We start from the raw sequence: 19,804 nt of genomic DNA on the forward strand, positions 1-19,804 counted from the left end.
AGTAGGCTTTCAACTTGTCATAAAGTTTTTATTCTAAAGAAAAGATAGTCCTAGGTTCAAAAATCACACGGCATATTGAGATAATGTCTAATTTTCTGTTTATAAGCAATGTTGCCTTTAAATGAAAAAGCCTCCAACACTACCTGTTTCTGTTGTGTGTTAGACTTTGGACTTTATTTCATTCCTTGATTTGGAACTACATCTGGATGCCTTAAGACCACAAAATGCTTTTAGATTGAAAATGTCATAAATTTGCTGACAAATCTCAGACACCAGATTGTTAAATATTATGTCCTTATACTGAGGGATAATTGTGCTAAAAACAGGAAAGGGACTTTGAAAACACATTGTTGTCTCTGTCCTGATTTGTCACAATTGAAACTTTTGGAAAGAACCTTCTTCCCTCCCTCGCGGTTGGTTCACTGTGCCGCTCCACACTCCGGATCTCAAAGCAAGTCCACATGTGATCACAGACAAGCTCTTTTTTTTTTTTTTTTTAATTTTTATTTTTATTTATTTTTTTTTTCTTTTATTATTCATATGTGCATACAAGGCTTGGTTTATTTCTCCCCCCTGCCCCCACCCCCTCCCTTACCACCCACTCCACCCCCTCCCGCTCCCCCCCTCAATACCCAGCAGAAACTATTTTGCCCTTATCTCTAATTTTGTTGTAGAGAGAGTATAAGCAATAATAGGAAGGAACAAGGGGTTTTGCTGGTTGAGATAAGGATAGCTATACAGGGCATTGACTCACATTGATTTCCTGTGCGTGGGTGTTACCTTCTAGGTTAATTCTTTTTAATCTAACCTTTTCTCTAGTTCCTGGTCTCCTTTTCCTATTGGCCTCAGTTGCTTTAAGGTATCTGCTTTGCTCTTTAGGTGTGCCAACTTACAGTTTCAAAAGTGACTCTTGGCAAATAAATCACTAACCTCACTGAGCCTGAGTTTCTTTATTTGTGAAGAGTAAAAAAATTACACAGATACTGCATTCCTTACAGGGCAGTTTTAAGGAAAATTGATAAATGTGAAAAACTACTTCTTTTAAAAATAACTTTGCAATCTAAGTGCTCTTTCTTTATCCAACATATATTGATTTTTATAGAAATGCAAATTATCTACCAAGTGTCAAATTTAGGTCTTGGCTTGTTCACTAAATTATTTTCAAACAATCAGAAAATTTGTCTTTCTCTTTATCAGAAGGTCAAAAATTATGTGCATCTTTGTTTAGTTTATGTATTTCACACTAAAAAAAAATAAGTAGTTTAGAGTAGTGTTTAAATCCTAATTGCTGCAGACTAAAATGCTGTATAGTTAAGGTCTGTGATCTTCATGTAGTTTAAAAGTTTAAAGTAATCATCTATCAATAAAGTGCTATGTTATTAATTATTTGTATTATTCGTAGGGTAATTTCATTCCATGCCCCCAAAACAATCCAATGAAGAAACTGAGGCATGACACTAAGGCATATTCATTTGCTCATTTATTCATTCTACAGATATTTTCTAAACACCTACCAATTACCAGGTTTGGAAGTAGTGGTAAAACCTATGAGAACTGAAGTTCTGATTGACTCTTCCTTCCATTCTGTACAATCAAAAGAGGGCGCACTACCACTCCTACTTTCTACTTTCACAACACAGCTTTCTGTACCAGGGATGACCTACTTCACCACAAGTGATATAAGGCCCATGTATCTACCACTAGCCATTCTGACATCAATATTGTGGAATGGTAGCAGCTCCTCTGTCCTTAGCCTCTTCCCAAGCCCTCTTTTCCTTCTGTTGATAAAGATCATAGTATTGATGCGTACTGTCCTAGGCTGTGTGCACAGCATAGAAGCATTCTCCCCAGCCAGAGCAAACACATCTGTCCCTGGCACCATCTCTTCCAACCCTCTCCTACCAATAAAAGAATTATATAAAGCAGTGTGTTCTTTGAAGACACATTAGTGTTAGGGGCTATCTGAGACCTGTGGAGTTCAGAGAAGAGGTCCAGATTGAAGACAAATTTAAGAGAATGTAGGATGATTAAATTCCTTGTACTTGATGAGATTACCTAAGGAAAAGAGTATAGGTGAAGACTTAAGGACTAGTTGGGTGCAGTGTCACATGCCTGCCGTCCCAAGCTTGATCAAAAAACTTGTGCGATTCTGTCTCAATGGAAAAAGCTAGGTGTGGTGGCATGCAACTATCATCCCCGTGACAGTGGGAAGCTTAAAGTAGGAGGATCGAAATCAAGGCTCACCTGTGAAAAATGTGAGACCCTAGCTGAAATGAGTATGATACCTTATGACATTTATAAAAGTTCTTAATGCAGAACACTGGCTCCCTTGCTGATGCATCTGATTTGGGAGGTCTCAAACTTGCCCCAGGAACTTCTATATTTACAAGCGCTACCAAGGATGATTCTATTAGACAATGGAAAACCCTAACGAAAAGCAGAGGTTCACAGAACCCCTGGTGTCAAGCAACAATGGTGTCTCAGGCTAAAAGCAATGCCCAAATGTTCCATTTATTAAATGGATACATCAAACTTATTTTTTAAAGTCTAACTTTATTTTTATTTTTTTTCTTTTATTATTCATATGTGCATACAAGGCTTGGGTCATTTCTCCCCCCAGCCCCCACCTCCTCCCTTACCACCCACTCCGCCCCCTCCCTCTCCCCCCACCCCCTCAATATCCAGCAGAAACTATTTTGCCCTTATTTCTAATTTTGTTGTAGAGAGAGTATAAGCAATAATAGGAAGGAACAAGGGTTTTTGCTGGTTGAGATAAGGATAGGTATACAGGGAGTTGACTCACATTGATTTCCTGTGCGTGTGTGTTACCTTCTATGTTAATTCTTTTTGATCTAACCTTTTCTTTAGTTCCTGGTCCCCTTTTCCTATTGGCCTCAGTTGCTTTTAAGGTATCTGCTTTAGTTTCTCTGCGTCAAGGGCAACAAATGCTAGCTAATTTTTTAGGTGTCTTACCTATCCTCACCCCTCCCTTGTGTGCTCTCGCTTTTATCAGATACATCAAACTTCTTAGTTGTAGTTGTTAACACAGTCCAACAGATGTCACTCTGTTTCGCTCAACAAAATTAAAATAATGCACAGGACCCCTAGAAATTTCCTAAGGAACCCAAGGGCACAGAACCACATGGTTCCTGAGCTATAGCTTAAAGGGAACGTTTTCCAGGCAGGACATTAAAAAAAAAAAAATGTGTACAAGCCTTCTAGAGCAAGACTGCAGCATAATGGAGAGTGTGGTTCCATACATTTCATCACTTCTTACATCTTTGTTGATGTTTTAATGGCTATTATTGTTTATGAACAAGCTTACCAAACGTTTTTCTACAAAGAGGCAGAGAGCAAAGATTGTCTATTACATATTCTTTTCTCTTGTAGCCCTTTAAACATGCAAAAAAAACCCATCATTTGACCCACAAGCTCTAACTGGCCAACCACTGTGTTGTAGTTAAACCCCTATAGTATAACATTACATTGCAATTCACAGAGGGTGATTCTGCAAGGTTGGGAACTCTCAGTGTTTTCATATCTTTTTTGCTTCAGGGAAGACTGCAGAAAATACACCTTATCAAAGAATGGTGGAAGGGCCTACTTGCGTTCAAAGGTATTATACACAGAGTTCTGTCCTGGAATTTGCTTGCTCAAACCTTAATTTAAGAAGAATTTGCAAGCAATTCCAGTTTAATATAGTATCCATTTTAAATTTTTAAGGAGACTAGTTATTGCACTGAGTTTTATCACCTCCTTGCTAATTACTGTAAATGCCTAATGAAATCCATAATATGACTAAGAAGGCAAGGCAATCCTTAGTTTACACTAGATTCAATAAATAACTTGATAGATTGTACCATTTGAGATTTCTAGCTCTTTGAAAATTAGTGTTGTTTTCTTGAAACAATACATCATGCTTAGTCCTTAGATTTTGTGTCAGCTATTTAAGAAAATTCAGTATAACAAGTCTGATCCTTCCTATCTATTCATAAAGGAAATAAATATCATTAGCAGTAGTGGTCTTCAGAAAACCAGAAGATTCCAATCCTTATTTAAAAACACATAAGTACCATATCGATTCTTCCAAACTACCATCTCCTGTGGACTCTAGCAGAAAATGTTTATTTCCCGAAACTTTCCAAGATCGTTTGTGTCAATGCGCCTCTGCTGTGTTGACACGAGCACCCTGGAATCATCACGGGTCACATTTTTGTAGCACCCTGGAATCATCACGGGTCACATTTTTGTAATCAAATTTATTCATGAGACAATGTGGTTTATTCTTTTTCTCCCATAAAGACTGTAATATTTCACAAGAGCAGAGACAGCGTCTGTTTTCCTAACCATTCTATCCTCAAGCCCACAGAATAGTGCCTAATTTAACAAATATTTGTGTCTTTATGAATTAAAGACAATTACATCCAATCAGAATCATCCAATGGAAAACATCAAGCATTGAATGACTAATAGACTTAGGTTATCAGTTCCAGCTCCAAGCATTAGTTTTTCCTGGATCGTTAGAAACATCCGTTTAATCGTTCAGCGTGTATTTCCTCCTCCGTGTAATTGGGATATTTTTTTGCCCCGTCTACTGAGATGCAGCTACAGTCACGTGGGAGGGTGCGTTCATTTGCTTTGCAAAAGGAGAGCACCGTTTTCCGTGTAGCCAGCCCCGGCTGCTCTGGGCAGCTACCGAGGTATGTCCGCGTCACCCCGTTAGATAAGGGGCCCACCCTCCTGGTGTCCTCTGCAATCCCTGTCCCTGTGTCACGCGGCCGCCGTCCTGAGGACGCCCTCGGGTGACATGAGCTGAGGTGCTGCAGGGTGGAGCCAGCTGGCGGCGGCAGAGGCAGAAAGCGCTCGGGAGAGCAACGGCTCGCTGGCTGAGGCCCAGGCCCCACCCGAGTCCGCGGCACCCAGCTCTAGGTCAGTTCGAACGTGACCTTGTTTGGGCGTTGCTAGGAGACCCGGCTCCCGCGCGCCCCCACGTGGCCAACTCCGGTGCAGCGCACGAGAAGGGGGCGTGGCCGCGGCAGGCGCGAGGAGCAGCCGGGTGAGCACCGTTCGGGCGGCCTGGCGCCCGCCCGGCGCGCCCCGCCATCCCCCGCCACCATCCAAGCCTCTCTGGTGCTGGGGACCTGGGTATCAACGCGCCTGTCTGGCATCTGAAAGACGCCAAGTCGGACGAGGGGAGGACAGCGAGTCAGGCGAGCTGTCGCGGGAGGGGGGTGGTTCTAGGGCGGCGACGCCCCGTTGATAGCCGGTTAGCGGGGAAGAATGTGTTGGCGTCCTGCTGCGGGGAAGGTGAGTCGGGCCACAGGTCGGACCGTTAGTGCCCGAGGGGCCGGCGCTGCACGGCGAGCACCCTCGGGCCAGCTGGCGAAGGGTTAAGGCGGCGGCGGTGGCTGCGGGGCCCGGATGTGAGGGCCGTGGCTCTACGCGGTCGGCCGCGCTGCAGGTGCGCCCGGGCGGGCGGAGCCAAGGGGCGGGGGCGGGGGCGGCAGCCCGGCAGCCCGAGGCGCCCCTCCCTTGCTGGGGCTGCTCTGTTTCTTCCGAGAGCCCCGTGTTTTCTAACTTCGGGCAACAGGTGGTGCCGGTGGACCGAGGGAGAACCCTGCTCTGTCGCCCTGGGAGCGGCACTTACCCTGGCCAATTAGGGCGCGGGGGCGGGAATCGCATTGCTGCCCTGACGAGCGTGACCAATGGGATGTGGGATCGGGGGTGGGCCGTGAGGAGTGGGCGTGGCCGGAGCCCGAGTCCAGGGTTGGTGGTGCAACCTCAGCCACAGCGGCTTGGAGAGCTAAGCTGGGCGCAGGAGGGGTGCTTTGCCCCCGCGCAGAGACGCCTGCCAATGTTATCTCGATTGGACCCGGACTCCAGCGCGGGAGGTGAGAACATTTGTATGGCGGAGGGAGTGTGGGTGATAGTGGTCACGGGTATGCTGGTGAACATGCGATTAGATCCCCAACAAAAGGGCACTTCTGTGGTTACGGCGACTTGGGCCAGATATTGGTGACTGGGTTGTCTTCAGAATGAGGTCTGGAGGTTTGGAGGCCGAGGGGAGCAGAGAAGTGTTACCACAATTTTAGTGACTCAAAGGATTTCAATCACAGTGATGGACATTTGTCTTGGATTGGTGTGTTTGTTTAAAACAAGTTTTATTAAGTTCTTCCTGTTGCTTATTTTACCGAAATTGGGAAAAACTCACTTAAATTGTCTCACAAGAATAACTTTATTTTTTCCCTCTCCAGCAGTCTTGTAGCTTGGATCACGTAGGAAGAGAAATTGTGAAGCAGTAAGAAGAAAGTGTTTCAGTTTGGGGCACTTATTTGCATCTGGCAATGGGGAATGGACTATCAGACCAGACTTCCATCCTGTCCAGCCTGCCGTCGTTTCAGTCCTTCCACATTGTTATTCTAGGTTTGGACTGTGCTGGAAAGACAACTGTCTTATACAGGCTGCAGTTCAATGAATTTGTAAATACTGTACCTACCAAAGGATTTAACACTGAGAAAATTAAGGTAACCTTGGGAAATTCAAAAACAGTCACTTTTCACTTCTGGGATGTAGGTGGTCAGGAGAAATTAAGGCCACTGTGGAAGTCATACACCAGATGCACAGATGGCATCGTGTTTGTGGTGGACTCTGTTGATGTTGAAAGGATGGAAGAAGCCAAAACCGAACTTCATAAAATAACTAGAATATCAGAAAATCAAGGAGTTCCTGTACTTATAGTTGCTAATAAACAAGACCTGAGGAACTCACTGTCTCTTTCAGAAATTGAGAAATTGTTAGCAATGGGTGAACTGAGCTCATCAACTCCTTGGCATTTACAGCCTACCTGTGCAATCATAGGAGATGGACTAAAGGAAGGACTTGAGAAACTACATGATATGATAATTAAAAGAAGAAAAATGTTGCGGCAACAGAGAAAGAAAAGATGAATGTGAATACGTTTGTATCTGTGTGGAATAGGTTTTCTCTGGTCTGATTTGACAAATGAGGAGTGTCTACAGCCTGGTTTGCCTATCTGCCCTCCTGGATGCTATTAAAGCTTTGTTTTGTTGAACAATCAGATGCCCAACTCTTGTTGCCTTGTGGAAGATGAGTGAATGCATTGCTTCTTAAAGTGGTCTCTTCTCCCTATCCCACAAATCTTTTGGTACTACCATTTTGGGAAGCCAAGCAAGGATAGTATATTGACCAGAAAACAGTAGTGGAAATTTGACTTGAAGTTAATGAAATAAAACTTTGAAGAGTGTCTGCCAAGTGTTTTGTGCTTACATCTTTTTTGGGGAAGCCTTTGCAAAGAAATGGCATACAAGGCTTTGTATGTTAAGATAAAATACTAATGAATGGAAATGTTAAGGTTGATTAATATATACATACATATACATACAGTTATATTGATCACACTGGGACAAGGAGGAAGTATTTGCTTTTGTAAGTTTTGGCGAAATGACTTTAGAGATTTTCTGATATCAGTTTACTATCTTTTAATTCTAGACAATAATTGGTTAACTTTAGTAAAAAGGTATTTGGGGTATATTCAAGTGCATGGATTAGTTTTCTTGACAGCATGTTTTGGTGTGTAGTCTTCTTAGAAATAGCTATGCATCTTTCTACACAGGTTTAAAACAACTTTTTTGGGGGAATTAGGGCTATTATAATTTGTTGTCAGAAGCACTTTCACTTGAACCTAAAATAATGTACTTGACTCTCTTGCAGTGAATATGAATATGTAAACTAATATAAATATATATGCTTGGATACATTTATGAAGAAAGCAATTGGTGAGTTAGTCAAGAGGGTGTTATTACAATACATGATCACCAAAATATGCTAGTTAAAACCTGTTCTATTAGTATTTGTTGGCTGAAAACAGATGTGTGTTTTCATATATTTTTGTAGTGGTTTGGGAGGAACAAAAGCTTTATAAACAACACCTAATGCGCTGGAATGAAAATGTAAGGTATCTATAATGTGTTCTGAGCTTTAATTTTTTTGTTTACCTGCTGAACTGTATTACTAAGGGTTGTCCAGCCCTGATTATAGAAAACAATGGTACAGTACTGCAGATAAGAATTAGGATTGCAGAAAATTAAGAGGAAAGTAGCAAAGGTATTTAAGGAAAATTCACTGGTGCTGTTTTTATCATAATAAAAATGAAATGAAACAGAACTATAAGGAGGGAAGACTTTTATCTAATTCTTATCTCCAGGAAAAGACTTGCTTCCAGTAATCATATTAGCAAATCAGTGTATTTCCTATGTGTGAAGCCAACAGCTGTTAGTTCTGAAATTACCAAAAGAAGTGCACTTTGCTAGCAGAGCTTGTTTTGGTTTTGGGTTTTTCATTTTTTTTTCCCCCAGTGACACAGCTGAATTTTTGGAAACTTGATGCTTGTTATACACAAAATGAAGCAGCTTCTTGTGGAGCTTTTCATGTTTCATGTACCTGCACTAGTGATGGTCACTTAGAATGTTTATATTTATAGAAGTGTGGATAATAATTACCAATAAACTACCTGAGTTAGGAGAACAGTGTTTGATTGTATATGTATTTCCACTTCTGTTGAAGCTTTTAATTAGATATGTAAAAACAACTTTGAGCAGCTGGGCTATTTAGTTTTGTAATAGTTTGAATCTCTTGGGTGAGACAGACATGGAAGGCTATTTTCTGAGCCATTTTCTTTGTTTTGTTTGTACCCTTTACTGATAATGAAAGCACAGTCTGCTTGAAGCATCACTAGGTCCATGATGGGATGATAAAATGCCCCGACAGTCTGGATCAATTTAGACTTTCACTCTGCTTATATATACTTCATGCCTACTTGCTACATCAAGTAATGCTATCAGCATTACTTAATTAAGCAGACTTAATGTGATCATCAGATTCATGTTACCCAGGAATTTCATATTTAAGGAGCAAAAATAAATCACATCAACACTGTACAAACTTTTAATTATAAAAGACAATTTTCTACTACAAAATCCATAAAATTTTCTAATTTGCTAAATAAATCCTGAAGAGTTAAGGCAATGCTCTTATATCTATTTTGTTTTTAAATTAAGGTACCCCTTTCCTAAGGCATATTTGTGTTTTTGTAGTGCTGGGGACCAAACCCAGGCCCACATGCATGTGTGACAATCACTGAGCTACATCCATAGTAACTAAAATATATTTTTAAAAATACTATATTTGAAATTATTTGGCTTGATACAAAACACTAATTGATGACTGGAGAACTCTAAATTCAAATCACTATCAAGAGAACAAAGTTAAAAATTTTGATACTAAGAGACTTGAATATCCAGAGTTCTAAAATGGATTACGAATTACATACTTTAACCAACATAGGTTCCCTAATCATGGTAAAATGAACTAAATCCTTATTGGAAGCCAAAAAGTACAGTTATTAGTATAACTATATGTATATAAAAAGCCAAAAAGTAAGTTATTAGTGTGTATATACACACACGTATATATATGATACATATTATATATAAAGAATTTTTATGCTCTAGATGAACAGTAGCTTGTGAAAAGAGAAGGGCACAGGCTTAGGATGTTTTTTGCTTATGGGGAATTCACAGTATAGCCCAGTGGTAGAGTTTGCCTAGCTTGTACGAGGCCCTGGGTTCAATTTCCGGCACTGCAAAAACAAAAAACACAAAAAACAAAACCAGAACACCTATAAGAATGTTTTTGTTTGAACAAGGTATTTGACACTAGGAGGAGTGTTTAATTATTCATAATGACCTTGAAGAAATTGTTGTATTTCAAGGTTCTGTTCAGTACAATTTCATCATTAAACAATGATTTCATTGGCAGTAACAAAAATTCAAGAAAAATTTCCCCAAATTCTAGATGATTTAAAACAGCATTTAGCTAATACAGTTTGGATCTTGAATATACTATCATTTGAGGTTTGACTTTTACTGGTAAGGTTTAAGTTTTGCAGAACATTCTGGAAGTGGATAGTAGTGATGTGGAATACTGAAGTGTTTAAATGAAACTTTCATATGAACCAATATAGGATAGCAAACTAATAATCATAATAAAATATTTGGAGATCAGACACAAAATTCTTAAAAAACCACAGCCACAGTATCCAATTCTATGCATGCAAGTTAAAAATACCTAATAAAAGGCTAGTTTTGGAGAGTAAGTGTACTGGTAAACACAGTATAAGTTTAGCGACAGATCAGTGTTCAAATCCTGGCTCTCCCATGTTACATATGTTACTTTATAGATAGTTCCTTACAATTTGAATGCTGTACTAGTAAAGATTCATGGAGAAGTTTGGGTTGGATGAAGTTAGCACATCATTAAGCATTTAACAAAAACTCAGTAAGTTGCATTAATCAGAAGCAACATGTTTTGAGAGGCAGGATGGTGAAGTTAGTAATGGATGTAGAGATCCATACTTGAATACCAAATCTACTAAAGTTCCATCTTGGTCAGTTTAATATTCTCTGCCTTAGTTTCTTTATTTGTAAATGGAGGATTACACCAAGCATTAGAGTCTATTCAAAGGATCAGTTGAAACAATATTCAGCAAGTGCCTTGCACATAGTAAGTGGATAGTCATTGATAGCCAGAATATTTTCTGGCAAATGTATTTGAAGACTTACTTAGAGGAAGAATATGACAGAAAAAATTTTTTATATGTTTTTCTTAGCACTTTTGTAACAATAGCACAAAAAGGCAGTATGGCAGAACTTAGGAAACTCTAAACATACTGAATTCCCTTGATACCTAGGTCATTTCCTTAGATTTAGAAAACACTGATCTAGTTTACATTTTAGCACAATAAAATATTAACCTTTCTTAAGAAGCAAAATTTTAAAACATGGTTATTTTCTGGTATAGGCATAAAATAATATACCTCGCTTTGCAGAAATTTAAAATATGAATGTACAAATTGTGTTTCTCCAAAATGCCTCAACATTATCAATAATTTACAATTTAATGAGTAAGAATCTGTATGCTGACCCTTCTGTGGAAAATTGACAGTTTGTTGACACATCTGGTAGATTATGGTATATATTTGTACTTGTTATTTTCCAGTTACTTTGAGTTTTTGGTCTTTTTAAGTCTTTTGGTTATGTTTCTTTGGTTGGAGTTGAGATTGCCCATACTGGGCAATATTGAGTTATAAATGAGTAGAAAACCCTTAATTAACAGCCAAAATAAACCCTACTTTATTTCTTGGGCCTTCTTAACCCTGGCAATATGAAAGAAATAAATTAAAGCAGTGGTTAGGTTGGGTGCCAGTGGCTCCTAGCTACTTAGGAGGCAGAGATCAGGAGGATCTTAGTTCAAAGTCAGCCCTGGCAAATAGTTTGGGAGACCCTATCTCTTAAGTATGCAATACAAAAAAGGTCTGGTGGAGTGGCTCAAATGGTAGAGGGCCTGCCTAGCAAGCATGAGGCCCTGAGTTCAAACCCCAGTACCACCACCACCACCACCACCAAAAAAAAAAAGCAGTGCCTAAACAGAAGTATTATCTGGGGTGTTGTCCCATACCCAAGGCAACTTTATTGTATAGTATATTACCATTTCTAGATGATTGGGACTGGTATGAATTATTACACAATGGTTTTCCAAGTGTCTTCCCTGGACTAAAAGCATTAAGCATTATGTAAGAACTTGCTAGAAATGCAAATCTCTATCTCTGCTTATAGACCTAGGAATATGAAACTTGGGCTGGACCCAGCAATGTGTTTTCTCACAATACATCCTGATAATTCTGGTAGTCATTAAAATTGACCACTACATTAAGAGGAAATCTAGGCATTTATTATGCTAAAAAAATTAAGATAGGCTAGAGATATAGCTCAGTGGTAGAGTGCATGCTTGAGTCCCTTAGTTCCATCCCCAGCAAAAAAATAAATCTTTTTAGTAATTACAATACTATCTAGTTCAGACATTTTTTAAGGTACTTTTTCAGAAGCACACTATTATTATGGAAGTGTTCTGTAAAACCTTGCTGAATGAACTTTAACTGATGCCAACAGAAACATGATCACGCTGTGTCATACCTCATTTTTGTATTCATATATACAGATAAAAGAAGTCTTGCTTGTGAGCTGTGCTGAATATCCTAGGTTGAGTGTAGCATTTCAAAATGGGTGATTGGAGAGAGATGTTCAAGTTGAATCATTTCAAGGAAGCTCTTGTTTTAAATAAATGTTAACTTTTTATTATGACAGATTTCAGACTTGAAAGGACAGTAGCATAATTGTGTAAGCCTTTCTGCCATTGAAACAAAATACTTGAGACAATCAACTTGGACTGGCTTATTTGGCTCACAGTTTCAGAAGTTTGTCCTTGACCACTTGGCCTGTGGTAGCACAGGATGTCCTGGCAGGAGCACAGGGTGAGGAGGTCTTTTCACTTCATGGTGACTGGGAAGCGAAGAGAAAGAGAGGGGACATAGTCCTAATATACCCTTCAAGGGCATGTCCTTAATAACCTAAGTCTCTCCAACTAGGTCCCATCTCTTAAATGTTCCACCAGCCTTTAACACAAGGACCTTTGGGGCACATTTTATATCCAAACTATAACAGGAATGAACACCAAGTGTCTCTTATTTCAGTAATTTTCAACTGAGAGCCAGTCTGGTTTCCTCTATACTTATGTACTTTCCTTTTTGCCTCTTTCCTTTCCCCTCACTACTGGATTGTTTTCAAGTGAGCCCAAGAAATTATATTTTGAAAACAATCTCAGCATTAGCACATGTAAAAAATTAACAGTACTTCTTCAACATAGTCAAATATCTATGTAGTGTTTAGAGTCCCCTAATTATTTAATTTTTTTTAAGGTTTTAGAATCAAGATCCAATCAATTCCAGTCCATACATTGTGATTGATTGATATGTGTCTGTAGTGTTAGGAAAAATGCCACTCATAAAGAAAGCTCACAAGAAACTCTCACGTCCAAGAGCAGGGTTTAATGACAGGCTTGAGCCACCTGGCTGACCTGGGAAAGATGGCACAGGAAGAGAGTGAGTCCGGGCCAGGCACGGCCTTTTATAGAAGAGGGAGGGTAAGAAGTTGGTGCAACTCTTGGGGATATACCCAAAAGACTGTTACTCCAGAGGCACCTGCACATCCATGTTTATTGCGGCACTATTCACAATAGCCAAGTTATGGAAACAGCCAAGATGCCCCACCACTGACGAATGGATTAAGAAAATGTGGTATCTACACACAATGGAATTTTATGCAGCCATGAAGAAGAACGAAATGTTATCATTTGCTGGTAAATGGATGGAATTGGAGAACATCATTCTGAGTGAGGTTAGCCTGGCAAAAAAAACCAAAAATCATATGTTCTCCCTCATATGTGGACATTAGATCAAGGGCAAACACAACAAGGGGATTGGACTATGAGCACATGATAAAAGCGAGAGCACACAAGGGAGGGGTGAGGATAGGTAAGACACCTAAAAAACTAGATAGCATTTGTTGCCCTTAACGCAGAGAAACTAAAGCAGATACCTTAAAAGCAACTGAGGCCAATAGGAAAAGGGGAACAGGTACTAGAGAAAAGGTTAGATCAAAAAGAATTAACCTAGAAGGTAACACACATGCACAGGAAATCAATGTGAGTCAATGCCCTGTATAGCTATCCTTATCTCAACCAGCAAAACCCCTTGTTCCTTCCTATTATTGCTTATACTCTCTCTACAACAAAATTAGAAATAAGGGCAAAATAGTTTCTGCTGGGTATTGGGGGGGGAGGGGAAGGGGGCGGAGTGGGTGGTAAGGGAGGGGGTGGGGGCAGGGGGGAGAAATGACCCAAGCCTTGTATGCACATATGAATAATAAAAGAAAAATGAAAAAAAAAAAAAGTTGGTGCACACACAGGGGTCCCTGATGGGGGTGGTGCTTGGGTGGAGCTTGTCTTGGAGTGCAGGAAATTTTGTTAAAGGGCAGGGCTGTTATTGGAATGGCTCCATTTTCCAAGAGGTGAAGCCTGAGGATAAAATGGCCACCAGTTTATAAAATGGCTGCATTATTGTTCTATCATTCCCCCATTTTTTCTTTAATAATGATGAAGGTAGGGGCTGAGGATCAGGAATTGGGGTGAAGCATCAGTCTCTTGGCTACTTCCTGCTGGCAGGGGACATTGTGTGGGGCAGGGTCCTCAGACTCCTGTGGTGTCCTGTTTGGGGCCTTTACAGTAGTTTTTCCGGGTGGTCTTAGAGAGGTTGATATCTGTGGAGGTACAACTGGCTAAACTTTTGATTAGCAATAGCAGACATAGAGTCTAAAAGAAATCCTTGTACCATTCTTATGATACAAGGAAGGAAGCTTAAGAATAGGAGAGCAAGAAACATAGGCATTAGGATGGGCATTAACCAGGAAAACCACTGTGAAATTTTATTCCCTAGAGGACTCCAAGAGTCCTCCATCTCCCTTCTCCGTTTTTCTAATTGTTCCTGGAGTTGTCTAATTTTATTTTTTACTACCCCCGACTGGTTAACATAGAAGCAGCACTCTTCTTGTAAAAACAGGCAGAGGCCACTCTTCTTTGCAGTGAGCAGGTCAAGGCCTCGTTGGTTTTGGAGTACAACTGAGGCTAGGGAGTCAAGTTGTCTTTGTAGGGTTAGAATAGACTCGGCTACCATTTTTTTTTCTTCTCTTTTATGTATGAGAAATACACTACCACACAACCTCTACTGTAAGGTTGGCAGCCCTGAAAACTCCATTTTTAATGTAGCATGTTATGGATGTATTTTTGGATACCATTTGAAGATCACTTATAAGTTGATTAGAGAGTTTTGTGTAGTAGTGGATAGAGGTTCCTATTCCTGCAGCCCCTGTTCCCATGGCAGCCATTAGGCCCAGGGTAGCTAACAAGGGCATGGCCTGGATTGCCCTTTTAGATAGAAGGTGCATGGTGAGGGGAATGGGGAGGTCCTGATCTTCTGTAATAATATTCATGTCAGGAACCAGAAATACCAGAGTGCAATTACCCTTCCAGGCTTGGGGTAGACAGGGGTTTACACTCTGACCACATAGAGAGTCCTGGCAAAGTGGGGGGGGGGAGCAACAGATATTGTTTCCGGTTTTGTTTGTCGTTCTAGTGGTGTGACATATTTTGGACACTAGGGAGCCTACCTCAACTGTCCCTGAGGAACTCTGCAGGCAAAGAGGGGCTGGCTGGAGAGGGGAACTGGGGAAAGAATAGAGGCGGTGAGCTTTTTTGTGAAGGAACAGTTTAAGGTAAGGGGTGTGGAAACATTTATGGGGCTGGCGATGACCTGAGAAGGGCCAGTCCACTGATACATCCAGCACCAGCAGGCTAGAGTAGGGTTGGTGTGGTTGAGTAGTTGATGAGTGGTGTTTATGACCTGGAGGAGAAGGGTTTCAGAAAGGGACAGTGTGTGTAAAGGAATTTTGAGAGGCTTTCTGGTGGGAAAGAATAAGTCGTTCAGTCTTTGAGGTACCTGGGTGTGGAGGACCTTCCAGAGGGCCTCACCCTGGACTGTGCCTGCATCAGATATACCAAGATGAGGTAAGTCCAGCATACCTGTTGCCCCCTCCTCCCATGGCAGTGGTAGCCAGCATGGTCACCTTTGCTAACACCGGTCCAATATTTTTGATTAAGATGTTGGCATAAAGTGGTGGTGTTATAGCACGTTTTTTGCATGATGGTATGTGCTGTAAATGGCTGGCATGGGCAAGAGGGGAGGCCCTGCTTGCAAAGGTCCAAGTCATAAGAAAGAAGAGAGCACAAGGAGTAAGGTGCACAGGGCAAGGTACCCAAAACAGAGAGCTGAGCAATGGGGGCCATCTCCACTCAGGGGGAGAAGTTGCCCACAGGCTGATACTTAGGAGAAAGGGGACAAGGACAAGATTTACCCACAGGAAGGGATGGAGTGAAAGCATAGGTGGCACAGTTTACAATAAGGCAAAGAGAATGTTGGAAAATGAATAGATTTCTTCAGGAGTAAAGTCTGAGAGAGTACCTTGGCGGTGAAGGTCGGCTATCCACTCTACGAAGCAGGGGTAAAGAAGGTATGAGAAAGGAGGGAGGCTGGTTTTGTTGGGAGGTGGGAATAGTAAAATCTCAGAGTAGAGGGTATACAGGAAAGAGTAAAAGTGTGGGCAGGCACTGACAGGAAAGAATGGGAGGGGGGAAGTATAAAGAGTGAGTAGGCGAGATGCCAGGTCCCCAGGCATAGGGCTCCTACCTATGCCCCGGGAGTCTCCGTGAGTGTGTCTCCATCTTCTAGGACCTTGGAGAGGCAGGAGATCTATTATTTTTGTTGGTCCCGTAAGGTAAGAAGAGATTGGTAGGTCTTTTGTGGGGCTGCCAGTTTTAAGTTTTTGACATGTACCCAGGAGGGAAATCCTGCTAGCTTAGCAGCTGTGGGGGTGGTGAGGATGACCTTAAATGGGCCTCTCCACTTTTCCTGCAGGTGGCCAGGTGTGGCTGTATTTTTTAGATAAACCAGATTCCCCATTTGGAGGGAGGAAGTTATTTTGGTGGTGTCAGAGGGCCGTGGTAACTGATCATGAGCATGCGACCAAAGGAGAGAGCGAAGAAAAGTAAGGAGAGGATTGAGGAGAGTGGGGGAAATGTCAGGGGGTTGTGGCTGAACTAGGGAGGAGTGGACGTTCATAGAGGAGCTCGAAGGGGCTGAGCATGAGAGGTCTTTTTGGAAGGGCCCAGAGGCGGAGGAAGACTAGGGGTAGGAGCTTTGTCCAATCTAGGTGGAGCTCGAGGGAGAGTTTGGTGAGAGTATTTTTTAGTGTGCGATTGGCACACTCAAATTTACCTGAAGATTGGGGGTGATAGGGAATGTGAAATCCCCAGTGAATATTTAAGGCTTATGCCAATTTTGGGGAAATAGAGGAAACAAACTCAGGCCCATTGTGTGACTTGATGGAGGCTGGGGAGACCAAACTGTGGAATGATTTCTGTGACCAAAATTGATGTCACTGTGGAGGCCTTTTTATTGATCATAGGGAAGGCCTCCACTCATCCTATGAAGGTGTCTACCAGTACCAGGAGGTACTTAATCCTCTTTACTGGAGGCATATGTGTGAAGTCCACCTGCCAGTCCATGGCAGGGAGACATCCCCTGGCTTAGTAGGTAGGAAAGGGAGGGGGTCTAATATTGGAGTTGCGGTTTGCATGCTGGCAAATTGAGCAGGATTGGGTAATCTGTTTAAGGTATTGTATGTCTCCTGGAGATAGGGAAAGGGATTGGCAGAGAAAGGTGTAAAAAGCATGAAGATGAGGATGAAAAAGCGTATGTAAATAGGAGATAAGGGTTTTAACTTCAGAAGGGGGGAGAGAGACTTTAGTAAGGGGGGAAAATCTAGGGTAAGGGGTACATGGCCAATTGGGGTGCGGTTTGGAGGGCTGCCTGCTTGGCCTCTGTATCTGCTTGGTTGTTTCCTCTGGTAATTATGGAAGAATCACTTTGGTGGGCTTTGCAATGAGTAATGCCTACCTGGGAAGGCAGGTGTGAAGCCTCTAAGACCTGGGCTATTAAGGCAGCATTGATAATGGGAGTTCCTCTTATAGTTAGGAATCCCCTTTCCTTCCAGATAGCAGAGTGGGACAATAAAGTGTGAAACGCATACTTAGAGTCAGTGTAAATGTTGACAGTTTTGTCAACATTTTTTTGTCTTTTGCTAGGGTTAGAGCTCTGGTCAGGGCAGTCAATTCTGCCTTTTGGGAGGTAGTACCCAAAGGGAGAGAGCATGCCTCAGTGATGGCAGAATCAGATACGATAGAGTATCCAGCTCTTCGCTGTCCATTGTGAATGAAGGAGCTGCCATCAATGAACCAAGTGTAGTCAGCCTGAGAAAGGGTGCCCTCCTGAATGTGGTCTGGGCAGGGGAGGAGCTCCTCAAGGATCTTGGGGCAGGAGTGAACTAGGGGTGTTGAAGAGAGGGGGAGAAGAGTGGCTGGGTTAAGTGGGGGACACAAGATGAAAGATGGGGGTGATCCTTGACCAAGGTCACCTGGAGGGATAGGATACAGGAGGGGGGCATAGAGTAAAGTCCCTTATATGTGAGGAGTTCTGAGAGGTTATGGGAAGAGTAAACAGTAAGGGGGCACCCAAAGGTAAGCTTTTCGCTTTCCTGGATCAAGAGAGAGGCAGCTGCCAGGGCCCTAAGGCATGGGGCCCATCCCCTGGTTGTGGGGTCTAACTTTTTGGAGAGGTATGCTACTGGAGTGAAGGAGGAACCTATGTTGTGTCCCAGAACACCTAGGGCAAACCCTTGCCTCTCAGAAACATAAAGGAAGAAGGGATGAGTGAGGTCTGGCAGGTGAAGCACCGGGGCTTGTAACAAGGCTTGTAAGAGGGTTTTAAAATGACCTGACACAGGCCAAGAGGGGTCCAGGGGCTCTTGGATGGGACCCCTGGATGCCTCATATAGAGGCTTGGCCATTAGACTGAAGTTGGGCACCCAGGCTCTGAGGTAGCCAGCCAGGCAGAGGAAGGAGAGAATTTCAGCCTTGGTGTTGGGGGTAAGGAGAGAGGCTAACAAGGCCTTATGATCTAGGGTGATAGCCTTGTGAGTAGGGGAGATAGATAGGCCCAGGTAAGTTACCTGGGTGAGAGACAGTTGAGCCTTGTTAGGGGACACCTGGTATCCCTTTTTTTCCAGAAAATTAAGCAGAAGGGCAGTGTGTTGTTGGCTATCCTCAAGAGAGGAGCTGCAGAGCAAATCATCTACATACTGAGGAGTTTACTCAGGAAAAGATGGAGGGTAAGGAGGTCCCTAGCCAGAGCCTGGCCAAAGAGGTGAGGACTATCCCGGAACTCCTGAGGCAAGACAGTCCAGGTCAATTGCTGGGAAGTAGGAGAATCTGGATCAGTCCAGGTGAAGGCCAAGAGGTTTTGGGATAGTGGGTGGACAGGGATAGTGAAGAAAGCATCTTTTAGGTCCAGGATTGTAAAATGGGTGGTGGTACTGGGGATGAGAGACAGGAGAGTGTAGGGGTTGGGTACCATGGGGTGTGTAGGAGTCACTGCTGCATTGACTAAGCGGAGATCCTGTACCAACCAGTAAGACCCATTGGGCTTTTTTACAGGTAGAATAGGAGTGTTATAGGGGGAGTGGGTTGGGTGAAGCAGGCCCTTAGCAAGAAGCTCTGAAATGATAGACTTTAATCCCTGTAAGTAGATTAGAGAAATGTGATATTGAGGTTGGTTTGGGAAAACAGAGGGATCCTTGAGAGTAACAGCAATTGGCTCATGATGTATAGTGACTGCAGGGCTCTGGAGGTCCCACACAACAGGATCCATGAGGGTAGCGGGTAAGGGAAAGGGGTTGGGAGGGGCTTGTGGAAGCAGGGCACCCATAACAGCAAAGAGGGGCCATGAGGATGGAGACAAGGAGTTAATGGGTCACGGGTTAAGAGGGAGTGGGTGTAAGGTGAGAGTGGCCTGGAATTTTGATAAAATGTCCCTTCCCAAGAGTGGGGTGGGACAATTAGGGAGGACTAGGAAGGAGTGAGTAAAAAGTGTATCTCCCAGTATGCAGGTTAAAGGAAAGGTCATTAAGGGCTGGGTAGGAGTTCCCTCCACCCCAACTATGGAGGTTGAAGAAGGCTTGGTAGGTCCCCAGAACTCTAGCAAGGCAGAAAAAGTGTTGTCAGTGTCTTTGAGGAGAGAGATAGGCCTCCCTTTGATGAGAGCAGTTACCCTGGGCTCTGGTGGAGTTATGGTTGTCAGGTCTGGGAGTCCTGGGCTCTGTCAGTCATCAGCCATAGTTACCAGTCCTAAAAGATCAGTTAGGGAGGAGGGATGGTGGGGGGG

General features: G+C 42.5%; 1 protein-coding gene and 1 pseudogene across 5 annotated transcripts; one reads left to right on the top strand and one right to left on the bottom strand.

Moving 5' to 3' along the window:
* Positions 1-5,035: 5,035 nt before the first annotated feature.
* On the top strand, positions 5,036-7,272 carry Arl4a (ARF like GTPase 4A). Of its 5 annotated transcripts, none has more exons than XM_020159321.2 (2): positions 5,036-5,307; positions 6,255-7,272. In XM_020159321.2, the coding sequence occupies exon 2, from the start codon at positions 6,345-6,347 to the stop codon at positions 6,945-6,947; it is 603 nt and encodes a 200-aa protein (XP_020014910.1). In that variant the 5' UTR covers positions 5,036-5,307; positions 6,255-6,344; the 3' UTR covers positions 6,948-7,272. The 5 variants fall into 5 exon arrangements, with proteins under 5 accessions (XP_020014910.1, XP_020014913.1, XP_020014909.1 ...); XM_020159324.2 differs by having other exon boundaries at positions 6,258-7,272; XM_020159320.2 differs by lacking the exon at positions 5,036-5,307 and adding an exon at positions 5,753-5,891.
* A 7,388-nt stretch (positions 7,273-14,660) lies between these two features.
* On the bottom strand, positions 14,661-14,782 carry LOC141421202 (small nucleolar RNA U109; annotated as a pseudogene).
* Positions 14,783-19,804: the final 5,022 nt, after the last annotated feature.

This window comes from Castor canadensis, chromosome 2, assembly GCF_047511655.1.
Source record: "Castor canadensis chromosome 2, mCasCan1.hap1v2, whole genome shotgun sequence".
Classification (NCBI taxonomy): Eukaryota; Metazoa; Chordata; class Mammalia; order Rodentia; family Castoridae; genus Castor; species Castor canadensis.